The sequence below is a fragment of the Daktulosphaira vitifoliae genome, unplaced genomic scaffold, assembly GCF_025091365.1.
Source record: "Daktulosphaira vitifoliae isolate Bord-2020 unplaced genomic scaffold, ASM2509136v1 Scaffold_1, whole genome shotgun sequence".
In the NCBI taxonomy this organism is placed as follows: domain Eukaryota; kingdom Metazoa; phylum Arthropoda; class Insecta; order Hemiptera; family Phylloxeridae; genus Daktulosphaira; species Daktulosphaira vitifoliae.
The window spans coordinates 83,285,805-83,299,014 of record NW_026099572.1 but is presented as its reverse complement, the minus strand read 5'-3'; the positions used below and the strand labels follow the sequence as shown (position 1 = coordinate 83,299,014).

The 13,210-nt window shown below is 28.6% G+C and overlaps 1 protein-coding gene across 1 annotated transcript in view; it reads right to left on the bottom strand.

Annotated features, from left to right (window-relative positions):
* The window catches only part of LOC126903040 (hemicentin-2-like), a 159,208-nt gene that overhangs the window by 118,354 nt on the left and 27,644 nt on the right, over window positions 1-13,210 (bottom strand). Inside the window, exon 2 of the mRNA XM_050680955.1 lies at window positions 12,614-13,058. Coding sequence (XP_050536912.1) covers window positions 12,614-12,698 — 85 coding nt within the window. The 5' untranslated portion in view covers window positions 12,699-13,058. The remainder of the gene's footprint in view (window positions 1-12,613; window positions 13,059-13,210) is intronic.

The following is a 13,210-nucleotide window of genomic DNA, read 5'->3' as shown; positions in this document are numbered from 1 at the left end:
ATAAAATTAATTGTAAAAGCACCCTGACTTTTAAGCAAAAAAAAAAGCCATTAAATTGTAACACAAGACCTAAAATATGAGTGAATTATTCTCAGTATCATATATAGAGTGTTGCTTTATCATAAGTAATGTATATCTTGAGTAGTAAAGTGATATTCAGTAGAACCTAAAAATAGCGAAATCAAAAACTAAAATTTCCTATCTCCAAATTAGATTCTTTCCGGCCTTCACTCCTAATTTTATTTAAATCAAAAATAAACATCTCTAAAATTATATAAACTCAAAAATTAGTATTGTAAAATTTGTAATTAACCTCTCAACATTTTATCTAGTCCATTATCCTTTAAAAGACATAAAAATAGATATAGGTGCTACTAATTAACTTTTAAAATTTATAAAAAAATTTTTTTTACTTTGTACTTTACTTTAAAATGAGTTGATTAAGTAGAAATAACTAACATTCACCATAGCTTGTTCATATTACAGTCAAGAGGTACTTTGCAAGTACCGAATAAGAGAATAGTTTGTTATATATAGCAATGAGAATGAAAAGCAGGATTAATATCAAAAGTATTAATTTAATTTCTATGTTACGACAGTTTAAACGTTAACAATATTATTACGTTATACGTTTAAAATAATTAAAACGTTATGAATTTATAATTTTATAGTTATAATTTATAGTTTTGTGATGTTTAAATAATATTGATTCTTTAAGTTTTCCGGTTTTTTAAAAGTTATTGATAATTTTTTTACTTTATAAGGAATTAACCTCACATAGCTCTTATGATAAGAAACATTAGATAGCTTGCATTTGTATTTTTCCCAAATTCATTGTACCTTTTGTTATAACGGATCAGCAATATGTTTTTGTTTTCTATTTAGTATTATTTTTTGTTTTATATCGTTTGAAGTTCTGTGTTTTTTGTGGTTATTATACATTTTTTGTTAATCGTTACACGAATTTTTACGTTATATAATCCCATTATTTTTTATAGCTATAACGTTATAATTATAACGCTATGAAATCGGTATCAAATCTTTATTAGCCAAAGTTAATTATAACTAAATAAAAAATATTTATCATCAATACTTGTAAAATCGACCGCATGGTTGTCCACTACTGGGATTGGGTATAATTCAATTTTGGTTGTTAAACGATTGAGCTAATAAATACGGATAATGGTGGGCTTTATAGATAGTAGAGGATGGTACTTACACTAGTAGACGAGTAAATATTATATCATTAGGGACAGGGGAATTACTCAAAAATTAATCACTACAATATACAAATATATCAAAAAATAAATAAATAAATACAATCATATAAATAATATATTTTATCTATCCATTAATCTCCTAATGACTAGCGGTTTAGACAATGAGAGGGTTGAATTGCAGCCTCGGAATGATTAACTGGTCTTGTATGACACTGATTCAAACTCGTAAGGACACCCACAGGCAATGTGGTAAATCGGAAAGACAATTGTACACGCAATATACACAAGGTCACAGGATTGCTATGACGAGCAAAGGTCGCTGCAAATCACAAGAGTGATTAATCAATAAAAAAAAGACTATGAGCTACTGTGCACCATAAAACCACATGTTAAATGCTAACAATTGTTGTGGAACAAACATAATAACACACATAAAAAACGAAAGACTTGTTAGTCGTTTCCGGTATATAATGCAATCAAACCAGTGCTGTGTGCCTCTAGAGATGAAAATCAGTTTAGGTATTTGTACTTCCACCTCTTTACATCCGGTGGTGCCGTCATTGAATGAATTATGAATTGAGGGTTTCAATTCAACAACAACTACAAATTTAAAATAAAACTAAAAAATGAAATATTCGAAATAATTTCGAATCTGTGTAAAATTGCTAAAGTGTCTTAGATTATTTATTAATTTGATTATTTTGGTGATTTTAGAAAAGTATGTATGACTAATTTAATAAATATTGTAATGTTGCTTTGAACATCAAAATTTTTTTTATATCTATAATCAGTGTTCAAAAATATTTACTCAACTGTAAGATACTAACAAATATAAAATATTGGAATGAAAGTCGCATGTGTGTTATTTTGAACGCGGTGAAACGAAGTATATGAACATTATTGATGTAATTTAAAAAAACACTATCTTCACACCTATTTTTTTTCAAATGGTAGCAGGATTCGTTATGATATAAAGCATAAGTCGTGCGATTACAAAAGCACCCAGCTGTACTTTTTGTAGGCTCATGAACAATAAATCTCAAAGGAAAAGTTAAAGTTTCGGTATTTCAGAGTCATAAAACAAGGAAACGCAAAATGTTTATTATTAAACATTAAAATCAACATTTTCAACTTTAATTTAAGATATTTCGTACGGCATGAAATACGTCAATTTTAATAAGAATGTTAAATTTTATATTAAAAATCTCATCTGATAGAATCTATTGGACTGCAAATCTAGTTTAGTTGTTGAAAAGATCAAGTCGTACTGATAAAAAATAATTTAACGTGTGCTAAAACTAAACTCTTGCAAAACTTCCAATACTTCAATAATATATTTAAAAGTAAATTGAGATTCATCACATTAGATTTCTATTAAAATTGCTTATGTTTTGGTCAAAGTTCTAATATAATACCTTTTGAAAATAGTCGCAGAATTTTATTAATTAAATAAAATTTTATTACAATTATCGTTAGTTGTATATAATAGAAATAGAATCATTATTGTATATTATAAAAAAAATATATTTTTTTTTTTTTGATAATGATTATTTAACATTGCGATATGAGAAATAGAGAAAATTATTTGACTAAAAACATAAAAAAGGAAAATTATTAACATCTAAAAAGTATGAAAACATATTATCATTTATAACACATAACCTTTGTAACGCATGAATGCGTTGTAAAGGGCATGCTTTTTATCGAATTGAATATATTATTTAATCATTTTTTAGTTTGCTCAAGAAATAAGGGCATCATTTATAGATAATTAATTAATGTAAAATTGAACTTATATTTTAAGCTTAAAACGACGTTGTTGCAGCATCAGTCATGTTACTCCAAGACCTAATTATCGAGTATTTGCAAGAATATAAGTATAGTTTTTATTAATTTTCGTAAAATGTGTTTTAAAACGATGGAAAGTAAAAGCAAAGTGCGGCTTTTATTACTACTTGAAAACAAAATAATATTGATCTGGTGTATTGCTGCTACTTAATTTTGTCCAAATGACTGTTAAAAGTTAAATGAATGTAGTTATTGTTTGTGTATTGTAAACATTTTTTACGACCGAGAGAAGTAATTGTAAGAAATTATTAAGTTTCCCTCGTTTTTGATTTTCCTTATAAATATTTGTCTTCAATTTGTCAATGCACTGTTGAAAAACTTTCAAGTGCTGATAATTATGGTTCTATATTTTATTATAAACAATTATCTTTCGTTCAGCTACAGCTACGGTTCCCAAGTATAAAATGTGTTCAACATTTTTAACTGAATTAATATCACACTAAGAGTTTATTGTTATGGTAAGACTGCTGCGTGAGAGGATTAATGCAAAACGTAGAATTTCCACGGGTTTTTCAAACTTCCCTTTTTGCATTTACAAACTTTTGTGACAGTGTATATATATATATATATATATTCAATAGAGATTTTTGTTGGCTGTTTTAGTACCCACCGTTGCTGTGTAGGCTGTATAAGAGAAAATCAGTCACAACTTTTCTCAGCGTAGACTTAATAAATGATAAATGGCCTTTATTCGCGTGGTCAGAATACTTTTCAATATTACAATATCGCGATGTATCACCATTTTGGATTTTGAAAACGGTTTTTTGACTATCAAGCAATTCAACGGGTACACCGAAGAAATACTTAAATTATAAACTCCTCGTGTGTAAACCGTACGCATACCACATCCTGTTATTATCATTGCGATTATTAGTGTTATTACTACTGAGAAACGTTCTACCGAGTTCGTTTATAGAGTTAGCCCATTGAATACATTACACGAGAGGTTGTTTCAAAAATAACATTTTTAGTCGTTTCGATGATTATAGTGAGCGATATGATTTTGCCGACGTAAACAAAAATTGAAAGGAATCGCGCCTCATCGGGTTTGGAGTAATGACACGATGCGACGGCGGTAGTATTGTCATCATGCAGCTATTGTATAGAAAGAACACTTTTTTTTTTTCAGAAATGCTTGGCCTTTTTTACGGTCACGTTTAAACTTTATCGCGAATAACCCGTTACTCGTTGGGTGTGTTTCGTGATATATTTTTTTTTGTGCTATTTCCTTAGCCCTCCTATCACGCCACACCTTTTATACCCCACACTTGTTCGACCGCTACTATACGGAAGCAATTTGCATTCATTATTCCACCGCCGGCCGATTCGGTTATGTTATAGTGGCAATGGCGACGGCGCATCCAATTTCGAAAGCCTTTCCCTCGCTACCCTTTACCGTCTCATTCGGTTACTACTTGTAATTATGCAATCTCGGTCCCGATTGCTCTACTGCCCAGCACGCGTACTGGACAGACGCCGGCAATGTATATATAAACCCTAAAAAAAAAATATCAACCGTAAGTTTATTTCCATGTTCAAATGGTATTTTGACGGTTAAATGAATCCATTACTAAAGTTTTATACTTGATAAATGATTTATACACTCGTATAAAACATGCTTTTGTGTGGAGTGATACTCCAAATACGTTAAAGGGATATTTAGTGCATTTGAAATCATATGGTAACAATAATATGTGCAAGAGGAATTTCGATTTTGATAAAGCGTTGGGATATGTTATAAATCACAATGAAACATGAAATCATGTCCAAACAAAATTAAAAATATCAAACCAAAACACCGCTCCACATTAAAACGATTGATCTGTATCACAGAAAATATGTTTTGATTTCAATCTAAAAAAAGGTTAATTGTAATATCAAATGAGTACTTTATTTTACTGAACAGGCATAAATTAACTAATTGCCCGTATATGAACAACATCGCCACAAATAAGTTTGACTTGAAGTGCTATAATTTTCTACGAGTATTTATTTAATTAAGAGAAATGTCTTAAGAGCTGTTTTGTATTAAAGGAACAAAAACTGTATCTTAATTTTTTGCTATATTATTTTTTCATGGAGAATGGAAAGTTTACAATGTTTAAAGGTGTTATACGTGTAGCTATAATAGTGATACTATTAAAAAGCTATAATATTGTCAAATACATTGAAATCTAGTTTATATATATTTTTAATTATTATCTGAAATATTTAGTTTCCTAATTATATAATGTATAAAATCAAAGTTTATCAAAATATTACAAATTGTCTTTTTTTAGTAAAAATTTTAAATAATATTATGAAGAAAAATATCAATCAGTTAACAAAACCTCTCACTCTAACTTACAATGAAACTCAAAGTTAAAGTACATCTTTGCGTGTGACCGAAATTTAATTTTAAAAATAATATTCCTAATTTTACGGTTTTCCATTTAAGATTTAGAGTGGTTAGATGATTTTGTTAACTATTCTTTATCTATTTCCCCGTTGTTTTACTCTTTCAAATTTTTACTGTAATGTTTTATCAAGTTAAAATTATGATAATTACATATATGAACATGTACCTGAAGTGATATTAAATTCAAATAAAAATAATTTACTCGTGAATATTTATCTGTGCTTACTCTAATTTTGATTTTTGAACAACTGTAATATTAATTTAAAATTTAAAATTATGCTAAATGTGTAATTAAGGAGGGTATTCAGTTGGAAATGTAAATCATTTTGCTGCAAACCGAAATGTCATAATTTAATATTTTATTATACCTGTAACTGTAGGTACTTTTCTTTTTTAAAATTATGTTACTCTAGAGGATTTTTTTTAAATTCAATTTCATTCCTAACTTTTTTTTATGCGCAACGAGTTAAACTTTTAACAGCGCTTTTGATTTTAAAAACTATATTTACCTTGATTTTCTTTTAAATGTTATGCACATTAATATTCTTTGCACATTTACACAAATTCAGCAAAATTAGACAAATATTTAACAGACACTTCTAAAGGTATTAAAAATGTTGTTACTAAAATGTAAACTATTTTAAATGTAGAAATCTAAGCTCCTTAATTATATGTATATATACAATATCCACAATTTATAATTTGGGATCAGAATAAAAAAAAATGTTATTTTTTATTTATTTTGCATTAACTAACTATAGACTTGAAAAAAAGTTTGAAAAGTGTTATTTAATGTACTTAATAAAACTCTTATTATTAATGTATTACGACAAGGACATTTTACGGCTCAAGTTTCGAGTTACATTAAAAGAAGTTGGGAAATTATATGTTTCTCAATTTATATAAAAGGAAAACTCAATAATATTCTCTTGACTCAGTTACTATTAAATTTAAACTAATATTCACGAAAATTCAAATAGATATAATTCACAACCTTTCAATGCAATATTTTAAATAATACAAAAAATATCGGCTACTTTAATTTGTTTTGTGTTATATAATATTCACGTAGAGGATTTCAACTACTTGTTATCAAAATATTCATTTAAGTGTCGGTAGATTTCGATCGACTAATGAAAGTTATTTCCTGTGCTGTTTTTTACATGCTGAAAAGGTGTATAAGATAGAGATCTTATACATTAACCTAATGCCAGTCAAATTCATAAGTAAAAGCTTATGTATATTTTTAATACAATAATAATAAACTACACGGTATATTTGTTTAACAAATATGAGAAAATTCTACTCGTTAAAAATATAAGAAATTCTTCCTGAAAAAAATAATATGTACAGACTTAATTTATAAACGTATAGATTAAAAGTACATTGACCTTGTAATGAGCAGCTCATTTTTTTTTTCAACTCTGATTGAGAATGTTTTTTGCAGTAACATTTTGAAATAATGTTAATCCGATGATTAGAGGGAATTTTTTGTTTGAATCAACAAAATTAAATTTTAATGTTTACTAATGCAATTTTTAATGAAGTCTCAACAAATAAAAACTAACGCTTAATTGAATAAACTGATTTGAAGCTCTAGACTATAATTACATTAATTTTTTATAGTATACACTTTTATAAGTTTATAGTTCCTATGTTCATTTAAATTCGATGTAATTTTTTGTCTGGTTTAATATTGTAACTTAATATAAAGTTACGAGAATAATGTTACTCTAGTTTAGCAACACTCGTGTTAATTAATTATCGATTTTGCAATGGGATATAAGGCAGATGTTTTGGATACATACGGTTCTCCAATTAATTAGTGAACTGGAATTTACTGTTTTTGCTACTAATAAATTAAGTTGAATATTTTTTTACTAATCGAAAACGTATCTACAGAAATATGTTTCTACCTACGCGCGCACAACATACGCACGTGATTCTTTTTATCGCTGTGAATCGCCAACCCAAAAGTATAAAAAAACGGCAATAAAAATGAAGCCAACGGATGCTTCACGTATACAATAATGATTAAAAGCAATGGCGTTAATCAACATTGTCGAAATTCAGCCGATCTCCGACGTCGACCTTACAACGCAAAACAACACAGGAGGTGTTTGGACGCGTTTAAGTTTCGCCAGTTACACCGATGCCGAAAGTTTGGGTTTTCCCGTTGTCGGATTACACTGACGGGCTGATTTATAATGCGGAGCTCTACACCAGCGGGCCACGGCAAGCAGCTCAGTTAGTGGCAACGTTACGATCGTGTGCCAACTATTTCAATTTTTATCGGTTTAATTGGTTTATCTCTCGGAAACGATGAAAACGCCATTGACTCGTGTATATAAATTAAAAATGCTGTATTTTAATACCCCGTCGAATGTTCATTCTATTACATTTCGTGTACGGTCGGGTTACGAGTATCGCACAACGAAAAAAAAATCACAAATCGCCGTTGATTTTTTTCCTCGCCAGTCGCTCCGTGAATTGTGTGCAATAATAAATTAAAATGCAATCCAAATAATTCGTTATTCTTTCAAACAATGTCTTTTGACTTGGAATAAAGAAATCACGGCCCAATATTTGCGCGATACATTATAAATTTTTACATGTTATATTAGTTTTCCAATTGTTTCGAGTCAATATAACGCCACTGATGTTTTAATTTATTGCCTTCACAACTTCTATCATAGCACCGAGTTAAAACTATACAAAAATAATAAACGTCACAAAGCCCCCAGGGAAATAATTGTAAGAAGGCGAAAAGCATTATTTATTATTATTTTTCACTCATTCGCCATATTAGGATTTATAACTACTAATACGGAAACATGAAAAACGTCTTATTGCTAGTTTGCACATATTTTGCGGCCAATAGTGTACGCCGTTCCTTATGAGGATTAAAAACAAAAGTTATTACAATGATAACCTCAAAATATGTTGACATTTTTTTGTTTATAATTCAGTAAAAAAGTAAAAGCGTTTCTTTTTTCCTCTCGCTGATAAATGTTGCGTTGCCATGTTTAAAAATACACAAATTTGTCTCTTGTAAAACTTTTCAATAACATTTGAGAACTTTCAACGGAGACTAAACTCAAAATTATTTTTGACTTTTTAGTTACTTGTTCTACAACATATAATCCATTAGTACGCCTGTAAGTTTCTATATTTATAGTTGCGACTTATACAGTAAAATTAATAAAAGCAGACTTTGTCAAAGGAAAGGACTGCTGTAAAACGAAAACTGTACACAAAAATTTCAATCCGTTCATTAAATGTGTAGAAAACAATTAAAATTTTCTATTTCAGTTGAATGTGAATTATATGTTGCGATTATTTTTTTTTATTTGAATTTTATAATTTAGTATACTTCGAAAATTGCTTACTTGGTATTTCCAATTCCAATAACAGCGAACGGAACTGTCATGTAGTTTTTTAAATTTCGTTTTTTAGCTTTTATATTATTTAAACTTCTATTTAAAAGTACATAATTAAAAAAATGTTTATGACAATTTTAATAGTTTTTTTGGACAATGCTAATAGGGTAAATATACAGTAAATTTATAAAAAAAAAACCATTTACCAGTTTTATAAAAACAATACTCTAGCCAATTTTGTATATCGCAGTGTAGTATCATAATATTTAATTTCTGTAATCACCCATTAGCTACTTTTCATATTTTATTTTATTTTTTTTTAATAGATGGCTTTATGTACTTGCACCGCATGATTATGCTTGAAAATTATAACATTCNTGTATATCGCAGTGTAGTATCATAATATTTAATTTCTGTAATCACCCATTAGCTACTTTTCATATTTTATTTTATTTTTTTTTTAATAGATGGCTTTATGTACTTGCACCGCATGATTATGCTTGAAAATTATAACATTCAAACCTACCGGACGTCTAGGATCATGTAAAATTAAGCTATCAATTCTGACGTTTACGCAAAGTGAAGGTGACAAATCGCTCTGGTCTCGTGTGAATTGCGTGTAAAATTAATATTAACCGAGTAAAATGCAGAAAATGCTCAGTCTTAGTTTTTGTTTGAATCGTTTGTGCATAAAATTATTTTTAACTCGGTCTTTTTAATGGTAGTTAAAAGCTCATAATGGAATATCACCAGAGATGGCTTATATTGTACACAAAACGTACAATCATATTATATACTTTTAGTAGGAAATATTACACCGATATAGTACAATATACATTGTATAGACGTCGGTGTTATGCTTCATAAATTATTCATACTACAGAAATCTTAAGAAAGTTTTGATGTGAACGTAATACATAAATATATGTATATATTTATTGTAATTTTGACAGTTGAACTCAGTTGCTCTGTCATTCAGAAACTCCCCTGGAGAAATAATTTACGTGACTTAAGAATTTAGTTAACTAAAATTATTGTGTGACGTTGGATAACACGTACCCGATCATTTTGCCAGTGAAATACTTTTCTCGACGTCACCGCGTAGGTGTAAAAATAATTAATTGGGATACCTTGAATGGACAATAGCTTTAAAGACATTTAAAAAATAAAAAGATTCTCTTCGAGTTTAAACTTCTATTGTTTTTCACGCTTTCCAAAAGAATATTTTTCACCACTCCTAGATGGTTTTCATATCAAGTATTTGAATTTGATTAGTAATTTAAATTAAAACAAATACGATTTTTTGTGTGTTTTAATATTTGGTTGATCTTGCTAAGATATTGTTCGTTTGATTCGAAACAATTATAAATAACGGCACTGTCAATATTTTAATTAGGTCGAATTTTGTTTATTTCTGTGAAACTGTATTATCGTTTAGTTTATCAGATTTTATTTCATTACGCTAAAGATGAAATTTAATTTTGAAAATATTGAAGTATAATTTGTGAATCATCTAAACTAATAGCAACACTATACATGTCAATAGAGCAATCACGGTGTAATCACATTAAGTGTTTGCCATGAACCAATAAAACTGTATATTATACCCAATGTCCGTTTCTAAGTTCAACGAGTGGCTACGTGCAAAAACTATCGCAGTAAACATCATTACCACAAATTTCTCAGGTTCATTTATTATTTCAACAGTTGTATTAATATATATTTATATATGAATTTCAGCCGGGCGGTAATTACTATGAAGTGTAAAGTTTGAGAGGGTGGTTCTTTATCTTTAATGAAACTTTTGTACTTTTGTTGGCAGCCGAATCTTGTTTTGTGCCAAGAACGTTGCCAGTCCAGGCCAAACTTATCGGCAATAAATTCGCTAGTAAATCCGCCTGGCAGCAGTGCCCGATCCCGTACATTTGCACGTGAATACAATACCGCTAAGGATATCGGGCGAACCGAAAGTATCTTGTCATGATGGTCCACATGCGGTGGCTACTTATCTAGTTGCGACTGTTTGGAGGGCCGAAACAGGGCTGATGGAATAAGTAGACAATGTGTTTATGTAAATTAAATAGTACCCGTCACAGCCTTGTGCAGTCACGCCCATATGGGTAGGATAAGTCGTACGAGGGTAAAGTAGGTTAGTCAAATTGGACCTCGCCGTAGACCGAATGCATGTTTCATTGGCCGAGTGAGTGACAAGAATAGACATTTAGGATAATGCCAACCCATAATATGTTTTGTCAAAAGAAACAACTGCGTGGTACCATTAATATATCTGAATTTTTTTTTTTTAATTGTTATGGACATGTAAACAACATTTTTATATTCACCGTTTAAACAAATAGACGCCTGAAGGACAAACAGTAAAAATTAAATTATGATAGCAATCCAAGAATCAACTTGACTAAATTTTCCATGACTATATCAAATTTTTAAATTGCAGTTTAACAGTATTTTATCACAAGGCGCGCATAGACTATACGATTTTTTTTGTATTGAAACATTAAGTGTACCACAGAAGCGAAGCTGTTGGGTTAGTAAATTAAACGGAACTAAATACCAACACAATCAAATTTACCATTCAATAATTTACACCTAAATGTCATATGTTTTAACAAAGAAAACGATCGTCAGAAACCATTTTATGAATTTCAAAATAAAGTAAACAGTACTTCATTGTGTAGATTATTCCAATTTTCTTTGAGGTTGAAGAAGTGTTTAATAATAATTTTTTTTTTATTTACATAAAATAGAAAAGTATTAACTAATCCTTATTAATTTAACTCGCGGTCTCCATTAAAATAATATATAATTATTTCAACGAAAATTCTGAGAAAAGAAAAGTATAAATTAGGAACCCTGACTAATAACATTGACAAAAATTGATCTGAAGAACCCACTTACTAGTACAACAAGATGATTAAAACAACCCTTTCTGCTATATATTAATTTAAAATGTAAAATGTTTTGTCTACCTAAAAGATCCTTAATAATATGCACGTGTACAAAATTATACATCTCGAACCTTAATTTACAGTAATAAAAAGGTAGTGTAATATTGTAAAAACAGTGTACCTTGGAGTACATATCCTTGATATTATAATTTTATGCATAATTCGTTCGACTACTTCAGACTGTCATATTATTATTCATATTATTAAAAACGATTCATTGACTGTCACATGAAAAATCACTTTTTATTAAAATGTGTAAATCCGAGAAAAACAATACAAATGTTTTACTTGAAAAAAAAAAAATTAACTTAAAACCAAATTATTTTAATATAATTTAAAAATATACAAATGGTAATAAAATAAAAATTTCACCTTAAGAAAAGTTCTTAAAAAGTTTTACTTTTCGAAGAAAACCACTTTTTTGGTGACCTAGCTTTTGTTATAACTTGGTAATGAGGCACCAAAATTAAAGTAAAGTTTTCTAAGGCATTGAAGACATAATGCATTTAAACAGTGATATATTAGCTTATGATAATTCAACTTTAATTACAATAGGATTTAACATTTTATTTCACAGTCAGTCTTACTCCTTAAAGTCATTTCCAAATCCAGATTAATGTCGACAAATAAATTTTGAAGATGGATAATTTTAAAAACAATGTAATTAAATAGGATATTTAATTTCAGACACACTAAAACTACTACCAACTAAAGCTTCACTTGGTAAATCATGAAGATCATTTTGAACTTATATTTTACATAATTATACTACAAATCGATTTTAAAATAATCTTAATTTACCTTCTGAAGATTGAAGTGGGCTCACAGCAAACGTGGCCACCAAAAATGTCATAGCTGTTGCTCTCGCCAAGTACATCCTTTCCATACACAAGCCAAAACACACCTCTTTTTTTTTATGCAACCTAAGATAATAGATAATACTAGATAATTATATTGCTAATTGTTTTTACTCTATATATGAACTCTTCTGTAGATTAATTAACTCCATTTTAACTTCTTTGTTCTCCACAAAATTATTTATTTATCTTATTAAACTTTAGGAAATATAATTTTCTTTTCTTTTTGTCTGTACTAAAACATCAAATATACGTCCCATTCTGACGTCATAGTCGAGACAATCAACAATCGAATTTCGTAGTAAACTCATGAAATAAACAACATTAAGAAAATAATAATTCAGAAGAGGTGCGTTTTTCTTTGTGTATTCTTGTTTGGATTGAATGTTCTGAAAAACAAATATATAAATTAGACTACATTATTTACAATCATGTAAAAAAATATGATAAAAACATCATCATATAAAATAGTTTATTTAGATAAATACACTATATAAAAAAATAAAAATCAACGAAAAATGAAGTAAAAATAGTCTGATAG